Genomic DNA, 14,325 nt, shown 5'->3' on the forward strand with positions numbered 1-14,325 from the left:
GTGGAGTTGTAACGCCTTCCACATCTCTTCAACTAGAATGTTGTATCCTGCTGGTGATATTGATACAGATGTCTTTGTACATAATAGGCAGTCATGCTGAATCTATAAAACAGTTAAAAGCTTTTTATTTTTTTAAGTGTCTCTGTGAAAAGAAGGCATCATGAGAGATCTGAAAAGTGTGCAGTTTGAACACAATACTTAAAATTATTAGTTGTCAATAAGAGAAAAAGAGAAGTACAGAGAATGTTAGGGGTAATTAAAGTAACTAATGATAGTGTTTGAGGCATGCTGAAGCTTTGTGAGTGTGTATGTGCATATGTGTTCACTGGGGTTTGCTCTAAATTTTCTTTCTGTATCAACAGTTATTTTTTTCACATCTATGTTAAATATGAGAATGCCTGAAGATGGGACCTTTTATTACAGGTGTTAGTTTATAAAAATCAGGGATATTTCAACCAAAGAAAAATATTTTATCCTTTTATATAATTTCACCTTAAATCATTTATAGCGCCAAGAACATGCATTAAAAAGATAAGGTCTTTTTGAACCTTAGTTTCTCTTTAATCTTCAAATTTGATTTTAAAGAATGAAATATTAGAAATTTCATCAATAAATTTAAATGGAAATGGATTCACTGAACTAATGGCTGAGTAAAATGGTGACATTCTCATATTAAATATGATGTTTTTATATTATATTACACATTTTCATTTATTTCATGGAGAGTAGAAATTTTATGAGCAGTAATTTGGAAAAATGTGAATTGACTTTATGGAACTGTTCTTCATGTTAAAACAATACTTTAAAACAGTACTTTAACTCATATTGTTTTTAGTTCTTTTGTGGAACACCTGGTAAAATATTCTAAATACTTTGCACATTGTTCTTTAGTTTCAGCTCAAAATCTTAAGAGCAACCTTGCAGCAATGGAGCAACAAATTGTTCATCTGGAACGTGACATCAAGAAATTCCCCCAAGCAGAAAATCAACATGATAAGTTTGTGGAAAAGATGACGATATCCTTTATTTATTTAAGTCTTTTGTTTATTTGTTAGTCTGTGTCTGTCTGTCTACCTATTTACCACGTGGTTAATTCTAGACTTTCTGGTCTTTAACACTATCTGGATGAATTGGTGTATATGGGGTTTTTATATTAGCTGCATAAATTTTGTTTCATGTTGCTTGAAAACAGAGTATAAGCAAGGGAACAATTAGATCAGAAAAATTGCCATTTCTCAAAGAAGAATTTCATTTGAAAGCCCACAAGATATGCAAGGTAAGTCTTATGAGGCTTGATTAGACCTAAAACAAAACAAAACAAAGAATCTTCTTATGTAACCAAGTGTATAAACGAGAAGATCAACATTAGATTGTTTTTTTTTTTTTTTTTGGTCTGAGATTTTCATTTTCTTTTTGCGTTTGTGTATTCATTTTTTGAGGACATGCATGTATTTTTTGAAGGTACATGTGTGTTTTGAAGGACAATTGGAAGATGACTAATACCAGTAGAATGAGAGGATTATGAAATACAAATAGATGCAAGCATGAATAGGTGAATTGATCACTATGTGATATATTTAAATAAATTATGATTTATATTTGTATATACATATACACATATACATTAAACATTAAGCATTTCTGGCTAAAACATTTTTGAAACTCCTATTTTATATGCAGCATACTTATATAAATTATAGAAATATATGAAAGGAGAACTTGAGAAATAGCATTTAGCTTGAATTGTTTAATGTTAAAGCTGGTGTCTAAAGATAAACTACATTAGAGCTGACTATTTTTTTTTCTATTTTGGTTTTCAAAAGTTAAAGCCATATCCTCCTCCTCTGGGTTTAAATAAATATCTTGAACTGCAGATTGATTCACCATTTTATATCTCTAGAGGGAATAAATACTGTAAATTCTTTATCTGATTTAAGTAAATTCCTTCTACAACTACACGGGAGTCACCTTGTTTCAAGGTTAAAACTGTTGCCTTTTTCTTTTCTTATATGCTTTCTTTCCTTCCCAACTTGGATGTCATGGTTCTGAACCCAAATTATTTGAGCATGGCAATTTAGATTTATGTTGAAAGTTCTTTTTTGCTCTCAGTGTTTTGGTTCATGTATTAACACTGTGTTTTGTGTTGTTTTTTAATGATGCTGAGGACTTTCATAACTAGGAATATTGAAAGCATAAGCTCATGAGCGATTGGTGGTAGGGAATCCTCAAAATTAACCTTGGATTACATGACTGGCTACATTTGGATACTTACCATGAGGGATTTCCTTTATTGCTGATTAGATTTTTCATTCAAATATGATATATTGTCCAGTGACTGGAAATACAACCTTCTTTTTTCACTTTTTGATTTTGGTTCTTACCTCATATTTGAATTTAATTCCTGATCCCCTCATTCAATTGAACATTTTCTTCTGTAGTTGGCTTATGGCCACACAACAGCTTTCAACACCGAGTCTTTGTTGCTCATTTAGAAAAAGAAAAGTAATTTCAAACCCACATGAACTTGGCCTGGACTCCTTATTTTATTTCTCTCTTTATGCAGGTAATTAAGCACTTTAAAATGAAAATCCCGAGCCTTCTGTATCTGTATGTTACAGATGAATGGCTATTCTTCATTTAAGTGGCACAAAAGTGTGACTATTTGTCCACAAGGGGATTGGAAACTATATTAAAATGTATGGGGTTGTTACTTTGCATATCATATTTTAAGAAAACAAAATAAAATATACAGCAATTTATTTCACAGAGAAAAAGAGTATTGAGTTGAGTTGGTTTAAAACTGTAAATTAATAAATTACAGCAATAAAACTATTGTTCAGATTATTATTCTTATGTCAGACTCCTTGGGTACTTACTGAGAGTTTCAGTCTTTCAGAAAGAGACAAATAAAATACATGATAACTTTGTATATGTTAAGTGAGATCTGATGCCTACTTTGTATTTTTCTACCCTTCCTTACATCCAAAAAGAGAAGAAATTTTTGATTGTGTGATAATTAATCCTGTTTCAAAATCAGAATCATGTCTTCATTCCTATTACAGGATTATTTGTATTGCATGATCTTTCCAGTGTTTCTATCCCCTGTCAATAAATTGCTTTGCTTTAGGCACTGGCACTTTAAATTGAATTACTATTAGTATGAGAGTAGTTTGTCTTGAAAATAACCTTTCCTACTACATACTAATATCTCTGTATGGACTGTAAGTTCAGAAAATGAATAGGGTTCGGTGCTTTTTTGGACTTTGAAAACAGCAACAGGGCTAAGGTAAGCTGCAATGGAATGATGGCCACAGAGCAACTAAATAGGTATGTTGAATCTTTACCTAATCCTAATTGGATTAGGATTACCTAATTGGACTATGCAAGACAGCACCTTGTGTTCACCTTCCTCTTTCATAGTATCCACCAAATGCTTACAGTTTGCTAGTATTCAGTGGTTTATTGTGGAACCATGAAAATGTAGCAGTGCACACAGTAGAAAACTTGACCTTAAGCTGCCGACAGTCTGGCATTTACATACTTTTTGTCTTGCTGTCCCCTTCACAGAGATCATATCTGGTTTGTATGTACCATGTACTCATAATAATGCCCACCACCTGGCCTAATGTAGGCATTCAGTAAATGTGTGTTGAATCACAGGATTCTCTAGGTACAGACAATGGTGATCACCACAGTCAAGCCCCTACTTTTATTTATCACATCAACAGGGATATCGTCAATCAGTGGTAGGTTGTGCTTATAGTAAAAAAATGTTCATCATAACCTGGTACCATGGCATATACCTGGAACCCCAGTGACTTCAGAGGCTGAAGCAGGAGGATTTCAAGTTCAAGGCTAGCTTCAGCAGCTTAGTGAGACCTGTCTCAAAAAAGAAAAAAAAAAAAATTAAAAGCTGGGGATATATAACTCAGTGGTAAAGTACCCCAAGATTCAATTCCCAGTAAACCTCCCCTTTTTTTTCCCATCACATAAGTCTTCTCAGGAACTTGAGTAAATTGAATCACCTTTTTAGACCATGCCTGTGAAAAGGTATAATCAGTTTTAGAACTGATGGTCCATACCTTTTAAAGTAAATGTCAAAAAAAATTGACCAAAAAAAAAAAAAAAGAAATATTTTCCTGTGAATAGAGTTGCTTGGCTGCTTTTAGCCTCCTGATGCCAGTGATTTTAGAAGGAAACACATCACCTTTGTCCCTCTTTTTCTATCCAAAATTGGTTGCTTACTCTGACTCAGAAGAAAATAGATAATGTGGGGGAGAAAAGATTTCTTCTCCCACCCTTTGCAAGGATGGCTGAGGCTTCTATAACAAAAGACATTATCAACAAAAGAAAAGTCCACACATTTATTTAATGCAAGTTTTTCATTGCACAGGAGCCTTCATATATGAGGAACCAAAGAAATAAGAATACTGTGTATTTTTATGGACTGTTGCGATTGGAAGACAGAGGGGTGTGATGTAATAAACTGGGGTTGGGCTGCAGAGGACAACTGAACAAGGCCTGTTTGTTCAGATGCTTGACTTCTCTATGCAACACTGTTTCCTTCTGGGCAAGGGGCAAGACACCTGTCACATGACAGAGCTGGGAAGAAGAAGGTCCAAGAATAACCCTTCCTAGGTTTTATAGCCTGTTTTGTTGAATAAGGAGCAAGAAGAATTCGAGTTTCTGTGACTCCTTCAGGAAAGATGGGATGGGAGATTAGGAGAATTTTCTGCCTCTGTGGTTTACTTCAGTTTCCTTCAGCTGAAAACACTATGTAGGTCGAGTGCTATGGTTTGAATATGTCCCCTTCAAAATTCCTGTTGAAATCTAATGTGCAGGTTAATAATATAAAGGGGATGATTAGGCAATGTGAGTTCTGCTCTCATGGATGGAATTAGTGCCTTATAAAAAGGCTCTAAAGAAAGAGTCCAGCTACCTCTTTTGCCCTTTCTGCCATGTGAGGATGCACCAAGAAGGCACAAGCTGCCCTCACCAGACATTCAATCTGCTAGTGCCTTGATCCTGGACTTCTAGAACTGTGAGAAATTCCTATTACCCAGTCTAAGGTATTTTGTTATAGCAGTAGGAACAAAGATACCCACATGCCATATTTGGGGATATCATTTTCTGTACCAATGAAAGGAAAGAGCAAAGCAAACAAAAGTAATAAGATTATAAACAGGGAAAAATGGGGAAATTCCCTCATAGGAGAGAGGTTCTACAATTAAAAGAGGTGATCTACAATGGATATAACTACACTAAATATATTGAAATTTATCAGTTGTTGGAAAATCCCACATGGGGAAAATAGGGGTTATCCTGATTTTTTTTTTTTTAATAAAACACCATTCTTGGTACACATACTCCCAACTTAAGACAAAGTTATGTCCAGATGAACCCATAAAAATATCAGAAGTTGGAAATGCATCTGATACACTTAATCTACCAAACCTGATAGCTTAACTGAGCCTACCATAAACGTGGTCAGTATACTTACATTAGCCTACAGTTGAGCAAAATCTAACAGTAAGCCTACTTTCTAATAAAGTGTTGAATATCTCATGTTACTTACCTGTACCACAAAAACTCTTGTGACCTAGTACACTGTGGCATATTGCTTGTTTACCCTTATTTCTTTGATTCTTCATTAAGAGCTGAGACTGGTCATAGCTACTCAAAATTTCAAGAGGGTATATTACAGAATATTGCTAGCAAGGGCAAAGATTTTGCAGAAATTCAAAGCATACTTTCAACTGAATGTATCTCAGTATACACACGTAAGCACCACCGTTAAGTTGAAAAATCACAAGTCAAACTGGAAGTCAAGACCATGTATATTCTTTATGTTAATATGCTCATAAAAAAAATCCTAGTATTAGAAGATTTTAGCTCAGTTGTTTACTCAGTGAATAGAAATAAAATCTTTACTAGTCTTTTTAGTAAATACTGTTGATAATAGTCACACTCATTTATTGAATATTTACTATGCATCAAATACTGTCTAATTCTACCTACTTGAACTTTTAAAAAATGTTCCCATTATTAAATGAGGAATATTTTCCATTTCTGATGATAAAATTAACCAGTTGTCCCTGTGACACTGTAGTGAGCTAGAGTGGTGTCAGGATTGCATTAATAACTTGCAAAGCTATTTACCACAGTCCATGTTCTTCGTTCATTTCTAAGGGTCATATCTTCTTATCTGTTAAAGTTACTAGGAAGTCTATAGTTTATGTCTGTATTTCGCATCTACTGTGGATATTGGTGGAATGAGGTTCAAAGTCACATTTGGTTTCCTTTGTTTGAACAATAACCCATACTTGAGAGAGGTGAGAGGGAGCATCATGAATAGACTCCTGGCTGATCTTGTGTCTTATCTTGGACTTGACAGCATGTGACATTGACATTATATGCAAAATTATAACTTTTGTCTTCTTGGACAGTAGTGTGACTGAAAGAATTTTTCTTTTGTAGTGGAGAAAAAGTAATATGTTTTCTTCTCAAATCACAAGGTTGATGGCTTACATCACCTACATCAAAGGGCAGATTAACAAGAGAAAACCACAGCAAATTTATTTAACCACCATTTTATGTAGTGAAGACTCCAAATAAAACTGCCTATTTTATGCTAAGCCTGATAAAAGAAGTGGATAGTTGTAGAGAAACATGATCAGATAAAAAATGGTATGATCTCATCTTAATAAACAGGGAACTCACTGGACAAGATTCTTTCTGGGGTCTCTGCATGACATTTCTTCTCTCTTCCTCCATAGGTGTAGGGCAAGACACCCACCAGTCACATGAGAGTTTTCAGTGGAGAAGGGAGGAGCTCAGATTGATCCTCCTAAGTTTTATGGCTTGATTCTGGGAAATAGGGTGACAGGATGCCAGAGAAATCTTGCTCTGGGGCCCTTCTGTCTCCTGCATCTGAAAATACTTAGCATGCCAAGGTGCCACATTTTGGAAATTGTGTTCTGAGGCCTAACACTTTTTCTATCATTCTCTTTCTCTTTTAATCAAAGTATTATTTTACTTACTGTTCCTTGCTTTTTTAGACAGGAAAGAAGCTTGTTCTTAAAAGAGGGCTTCTTAGACTTTTAAATATGTGTTGTGACCCATCCTTAACATCTTAAGCTATCTAAAAAAAGCACATTAACCACAGTGTTGACCTTACTGCTTATATCCTGTTGACAAATTTCTTACCACATTTACTCACAGATTTTGTCAATGGCAGGGCTGTCTATTGCCCCAAATCAGCTTAGCTTTTTGATTGACTGTTGGCTAAATCATTTCCCCAACTGGAGGACAGGGAGTGACTGAGCAGCAGGAACACCATTAACACATTGACAAGAAGAGCTGACAGAATGTTAATGACATTAACACCCTGTCAACTAACTATCAACACCTGGGATTTCCTCCTAGTGTGAGGGAGAGTCATTCCAAGTGGTTACAAATGAAATCAGTGAGGAAGTACATTGTCCTTTCCAGATAATTCAAAACAGATTTGGGGTCTCTACTGCATTGCCATTATGTTAATTTTATTCCTCTATTCATTATTAAGAGAATAATTTAAAATAGATGAAAAACTCAAAGTTATTTTTCAACTACAAGTAACACTTATCACCTTTGAGAACATGACAATAACAGGGTTTAGTGAGATGATAATCTAAACGTAATATAAAGTCCGCAAAACAAAAACAAAGAAAAATCTTTTAAAATATTTTTAAAAAAATTAATGTAGTATCCAAGTCATTTTCTATCTTTTACAAAAATGAGAATTTCAGACGACTTGAGGGAAAATTGCCACCTCTGACTCTCTATCCTCACCATTGCCTGTTAGTCACAAATTTAGAAAATTTAGAAAGTTCTTCTAAGCACAATTTTTTTTAATGAGACTGTTCAAGTAGGGGAGGGTATAGAATAGAAAAAAGAAAAAGGGCATGGTTAGTAATGGAGATAATGCGTACACTAAAATGCAAATTGTTCCCTGGCATGGTGTTGCAGACCTGTAATCCCAGGTATTCTGGAGACTGAAGCAGGAATATATGAAGTTGGAGGCCAGCCTCCACAATTGAGAGGGACCCTGCCTCAAAATCAAAAGGGCTGCGGATGTAGCTCAATGGTAGAACTCTCACCTAGCCTTCACAAGGCTCTGGGTTCATCCACCAGGACTTGGGGGAAAAAAAGCAAATTGTTTCCAAAGTTCTTATGGAAGCTTAGCCCATAGAGAAACCAATGTCTTTGAGAAGAGTGTTAGGGAGAAAGAAAGACTTTATTCATTGACCAAAGAATGGAGAAGAAGGTGCATTGTTCACAAATCAGCTTCTCAACTCCAAGTAGTTGAGGAGTTACAGATATAGGATGGGAATAATAAACGTAATGTATTAGCTAATAAAAGAGAGGAATATTAATATCTTTTCTGGGAATAAATGTAGATCTTCCAGGAACTCAGTGTCACCTCTTTTCATCCCTTTCATGGTCTGGTGTTTCCAGTCATGGTGGTTGGTAGGTATCTAGCCTTAAAAAGAGTTGGGAGTGAGGGACTAGGCAAGTCTAGGCCAAGTTAACCTTACTTACAATTTGGAACCAAACATTTCTCAAATGATTGACATGAATCTGATCCAAAGTTTAAGTCCACAAAGGGGACATACACAAAATGAAGACAGAGATGCCAAGCATTTTCATTGTGTTCCAGTCACTCATTGGATATCTACAGGCACAAGTGAGGAGTCAGTGATTTCAGCAAGAGAAGCCTTCAGTTCCCTGAAGAGTAACCTAGGCAACAGTTATCATAACACACACATGAGGTGTTATCTACAGCAAAGATAGGAGAAAAATAATGTGTGATCTCCAAAATTAATGATTTTTAAGTTAACTAAGAATAAATGAAGCTAGAGGATTTATTTAGGTTTCTCTTTGGTAACAAAATCACATAGGGAAATACTGCTGTTTTTCAAAGTTAAGATTCTAAGCTTTCTTTGAAAGGAACACTCTTAATAATGGTATTGGGCAATTTTTTGTTCCATTGATTGTACATTGAACTGACTAGAAGATATAATCATTTACGATAAAAATGGTAATAACATAGTAATAATAGCAACTGTTATCAAAGAGAATCAGAGCCACAGAGAAGTTAAAGCAGTCAAGGCGAATTTTATTCAGAAACTATTGTAATAGAAGAGAGATTCCAGTGTACAGCCAAGCTACATTTTGAATAAAAGGGCAAGTGGGATTTGTAGCCATGAAACAGGGTGGAGATCAATGGATGGAAAATTATTAAGAGGAAATATCCAGGATAAGGAAGATTCTGGCTTAACCAATTTGACAGGATTCTTTCTAATGGCAGGCTGGGTTGAAAAGAAACAGAACATGGGGGATGAGGAATTTGGTCAGATACCAAGGGTGGAGGATTTTCACTCAACTGACCCAACAGAATTCTTACTAAAATTGAACTATTCAGGACTAAGGAGAAAGCCCAATGGTGAGGCCTAGTCAAAAAGAGGACTCAGAGGAGCTTGGTTAAAAAGAATCTTTTTAATCTTTAGCGAATGTCATGTGTCAACCATTATGCCAGGAAAGATGTGTAGAGTGTGTGTGCGCACACACACACACACACACACACACACAAAGGTTGAATATCCTTTGTTTGAAATGCTTGATACCACAAGAGTTTCAGATTTCAGATTTTTTGGATTTTTGGTATACATGATGAGTTATTTTGGGGGAATGGAACCCAACCTAAATGTAAAATTCATTTTATATTTCATAAACACCTTATATACCCAAAGGCAATCTTACATGATATTTTAAGATTCCTGAATTTTGACTGTGACTCATCACATGATGTCAGGTGTGGAATTTTTCACTCATGTTGTCATATTAGTACTCAAAATATTTCAAAGTGTAGAGCATTTTAGATTTTTTAAGTTTTCAGATTAGATATGTTTAACCTGTTCCCTGCCACAAATCATCTCCAAAGCAATCCTATGAGGAAGGTGCTATTATTAACCTAATTTTAATTAGCCTCATTTCAAATATGAGCAGGATAAAGAGGTTCAGCCATGAACTGAAGATCATATAATAATCAGTATGGTTAGTGAGAGTTGATATCCAAATCTTGATATTTTGGAGTTTAAGACTTGTTATGGTGTTATGTGGCCTTTCACTTCAGAAAGGTTCATAAATCTGAGATGAATCCACATTTGTTCCCTGTGAAATTACTTTATTGCTTCCTTTCCAGTTTCCCTCCAATGAGAAAAATATTCTTTTTGAAAGGATTGTAAACTAATTTAAAAATTAGCTGCTCACTTACACCATCTCCTCCAGAAAGCCTTTCCTAATCATAGCAATCAAAATTAATTTCCTTGTCCCTTGTGTTCTCATAATATTTGAATACTTTGATTAGCATACTTGCTCATTTGCCTATACTCTACGTACATGTCTGTTTTGCACACCAGTTTATAAATTTTAGAGATATGTATTCTTATTCATCTTTGAATATTCTGTAAAAACTTAACACAAAGCTTTGTAGAAAGTTAAGTACTTAATAAATGTTTAGTTAAATAGCTTTGATTTTTCATTGTATAATGATATTAAACAGCACTCTGGCAAGTAAATAGAGAATATTAGCTCATTATTCTAGAATGACCTCAGTTTGACAAAAGAGGACTCTAACATGTTTCAAATGTTAGTCCTTTGTCATGTTTTGACTTTAAATGCAGGTATTGAAAATTATCTCTTAGCAAACCCTTAGTAGAAATCATATTCTAGAAACTGTCTGAATGGAAAATGTTTTTTAGGATCCGTTAGCACAAAAAAAATTCTATTTGAAGAGTCTTGCTTGTTTGAAATTCAGCCTGAAATTACACAGACTATCAGTACATTTTTCAAACATTGTTCAGGGAATTGATAGACATTTGGTGCATGATGCTGCTGATGAGAACAGAATATATTGCTCGGTTAAAGGGTGCATAAACCTTTTCAGGTCACAGGAGAATCATCTGGGAAATCATCTTTTTCAGAACATAAAATGGGACTTAATTTGTCTGAAAGAGTTAATGTACCCTCAACCTGACAAATTCTAATCATTCTTACCAGAAGCTAAGTTTTAACAGAAGAAAAACCTTTCTGTGGAATTTATTCATATTGTATAGAAATAAAACAAAAAGAATCTTAAAAAAATAAATTACCCAATATTGTTATTTTTATGTGGGTATGCACATATACTAGAGAACATATAGCAGATCTATTATATCTATTCATAGTCATAAAGATAAAGCCATTTGGGTGTTTACAAGACCATAAACTGGATATCATAATGAATCTATGAATTTGATTCATTTTGCTTTGATTTAAAATTTATTGAAACTCTCTTTTCAATTATGAAAGGCATTTGTGATACGTTAAACAAGCATGCAGTGATAATGATTGTGTTCGTCAACTTCTCATCGCTGTGACCAAAATACCTGACAAGAAAACTTAGAGAGGGAAAAGTTTATTTTGGCTCTTGGTTCAAGAGTTCAATCCATGGTGAGCCAACTCCATTGCTTTGGGTCCAAGTTTAGGCAGAACATCACAGCAGAAGGGTATGGCAGTGGAAAGCTGCTTAGCTTCTGGCCATCAGTAAGCAAGGAGAGGGAAGGTAAAAGGAACCACAGAAAAGATGCACGTTTCCAGGGCCTGACCCCAATGACCTACCTCCTGTAGCCACTCCCCACCTGCCTAGAGTTACCACCCAGTTAGTCCGCTCAAACTGGGATAGACTGATTGTTACAGCAGTCATAATCTGTCTTTTCACCTCTGAATATTCCTGCATGAACACAGGAGCTTTGAGGGAACACCTCATATCAAATTTTAAGAATGATGTTAGTATGACTCTTTATATTCTTAGAGGATAGATCTCAGTCATACTGTTTTCAATATGTAGAAAAATATATCCATTTCTTTTTCTATAGACGTCTGTTCACTATTTGTAGTTTGAACCTGTTTTGCATATAGCATATGAAAATACAGCAAGTAAACAGCTTTTTGTTGACTATTGTATATTTTTTTCTTCTGGGTTTAAACTTTAAGATAAATGAAGAAAATTCACTTTATAAGGTGACGACTGAAAAAAATGCAAGAAAACAAGTCTGTTTATTTAGTAATCATGTAATGGTACTTTCCTTTGTGTTGTAAAGATAGGATGATACATTATTACATTGTCCCAACTCATTAGTGAAGTTAGAAATGGAAAGAAATGTATGACTAACATTACTGAAAATTATCTAATTGAATTTTGATGATGGTCATATACACACACACACACACACACACACACACACATATACATGTGCATATATAAGGCATACATTTAGAGCAATAATGAATTTGAGAGGATTATATCTCAGCTACACATTTAAGGCTAAGGGACTTACTAATGGTGAGAATGGAAAATCAATGAAAAATAAAAAAAGAATTACAGACATGCTTGCCAGAGATCATCATTGAGAAGGGGAATAGGACCTAGTCATCAATTGATGTTGCCTGAGTAAAGGAGCTAACTGAAATAATGGTTTAGAGGTTAAAGTATCAATCCCTCTTTTCCTCATCAAAAGTAAATATTTAGTAAATGACTTTTTCATATCTGTTAAGGCATTAACAAATTTATGCACAGTAACTGTTTAATTATCAAAATCTAGATTCCTGAGTCACAGGCCTAATTCTGAACCACTATAGCAATATCATTTCGTTTTGCACACCATTTAGAAATGCTCTGGGCCACTGTATTTGACCCATATATATCACAAAGTTCTTTCAAACTTTGATGTTCTTACAAATGCAAAATAGCCAACTTCATCCATCTGAATGAAAAGATATTTGGACTGGATATGAGTAGACTTTAGATCTACCTTTTTCTTTTCATCTTAGAAAAGATGTTCTGTTTACTCTTTTATAAAACTGAAATGATAACATTTGGCTTCCCTACCTCATATATGCTGCTGTTAGGATTAGGTATAATGACTTAACATGATTTGTAAAATGGAAAACCTATATAAAAAGTGTCGTTTATGTATCATTCTGCCCTAAATGGATTATTTCTCTAAAAGAAAATATTCCTTATAGATAATCATGGTCTGGTTTTGTCCAAATTAATTTTATCTAAGTTTCCTTTTTAAATCAAAATTTTACATTTTTGTTTGTGAGGGATTTTTTTGTTTTTGTTTTTAGATTGATAGAGAAAAGGTACATTCTTCAAAGTGTAGTAAAAGACTATGAAGGAAGTAAGGTAGTTATCCCTCATTATTCAAGAAATATACAAATGTTTACTGTTAAAGGAATCCATACCCTTTCCATTTTAGTAGAAAATAGGAAGAGATAACAAATGGAATTTAAATATTCTTGCGTACTTCATGAAAGAGGATATTCTAAATTTTGTGGCACTTATTAAAAAAAAAGATAAAAGTATTTTTTATGCTTTCTAGAAAGAATGTAGTCCTGGGGGTAAAACTGACAGAAGACAACAACTACAAACAATTTGAGTTTGCTCGAATGGTGTGGCTCTGCATCATGTACAACCAGAGAAATGAAAAGTTGTGCTCCTTTTGTGTACAATGATTCAAAATGAATTCTACTGTCATGTATAACTAATTAGAATAAATAAAAATAAATAAGCAATTCGAGATTATTGCTAAATGAGTGTAGTGCATGCTGACAAGGTATTAGACATTTTCAATGTTCCTTCACCATATTTTTAGTTTGTGAGAAAGCATTCCAGCTTTGGCCACAGTTGGGAATTAACACTGCAACTTTATTATTTTGTTGGAAATGTAATGTCAAACCAACCAAGAGACCCAAATGAAAAGTTATATATGGGAATGCATTCCAAAGCCAAATGGAAATAACTTGTATATTATCTTTCATTTTGAATTAACTATCTCCCTTAGTACAGATAATTGGGAACTGGGTGTGCCAACAATTCCTCTGGGTTCACAAATACATTGCTTTCCATGCTTTTATTAGTCAGACAGCCCATATTTATTAAGCAGTCACTGCAGTTTCTAACACTATACTAGGTGCCATGGAACTACAGCATAGAAATGAAGTGCAAAATATTCTCTTGGCTCTAAAGGAACTTAGCACTTAGTTAAGAGCATACATATGAGAAAAACTATCCTAAAGGATGGTATTTAATTAAGTTTAATTGTGTGGCATTGTTATAAAGGCATTAGGAGTTAACAAGGCAGGGTATATTGTGCTTTGGAGTAGCTTCAAGGAGGACATAACATTCAACTGTTGCTGAAATGCCCTCAGAGTGCGAGAAATTTCCCATGCAGATTCTTA

At 34.4% G+C, this 14,325-nt stretch overlaps 1 protein-coding gene across 6 annotated transcripts in view; it reads left to right on the forward strand.

The window, feature by feature from the left end:
* The window catches only part of Diaph2 (diaphanous related formin 2), an 831,244-nt gene that overhangs the window by 513,676 nt on the left and 303,243 nt on the right, over positions 1–14,325 (forward strand). For all 6 annotated transcript variants that reach the window (XM_047535653.1, XM_047535655.1, XM_047535654.1 and 3 more), the window contains one exon: positions 892–1,016. In XM_047535653.1, the coding sequence (XP_047391609.1) occupies positions 892–1,016 (125 nt within the window). The remainder of the gene's footprint in view (positions 1–891; positions 1,017–14,325) is intronic.

This window comes from Sciurus carolinensis, chromosome X (genome assembly GCF_902686445.1).
Source record: "Sciurus carolinensis chromosome X, mSciCar1.2, whole genome shotgun sequence".
Taxonomy (NCBI): Eukaryota; Metazoa; Chordata; class Mammalia; order Rodentia; family Sciuridae; genus Sciurus; species Sciurus carolinensis.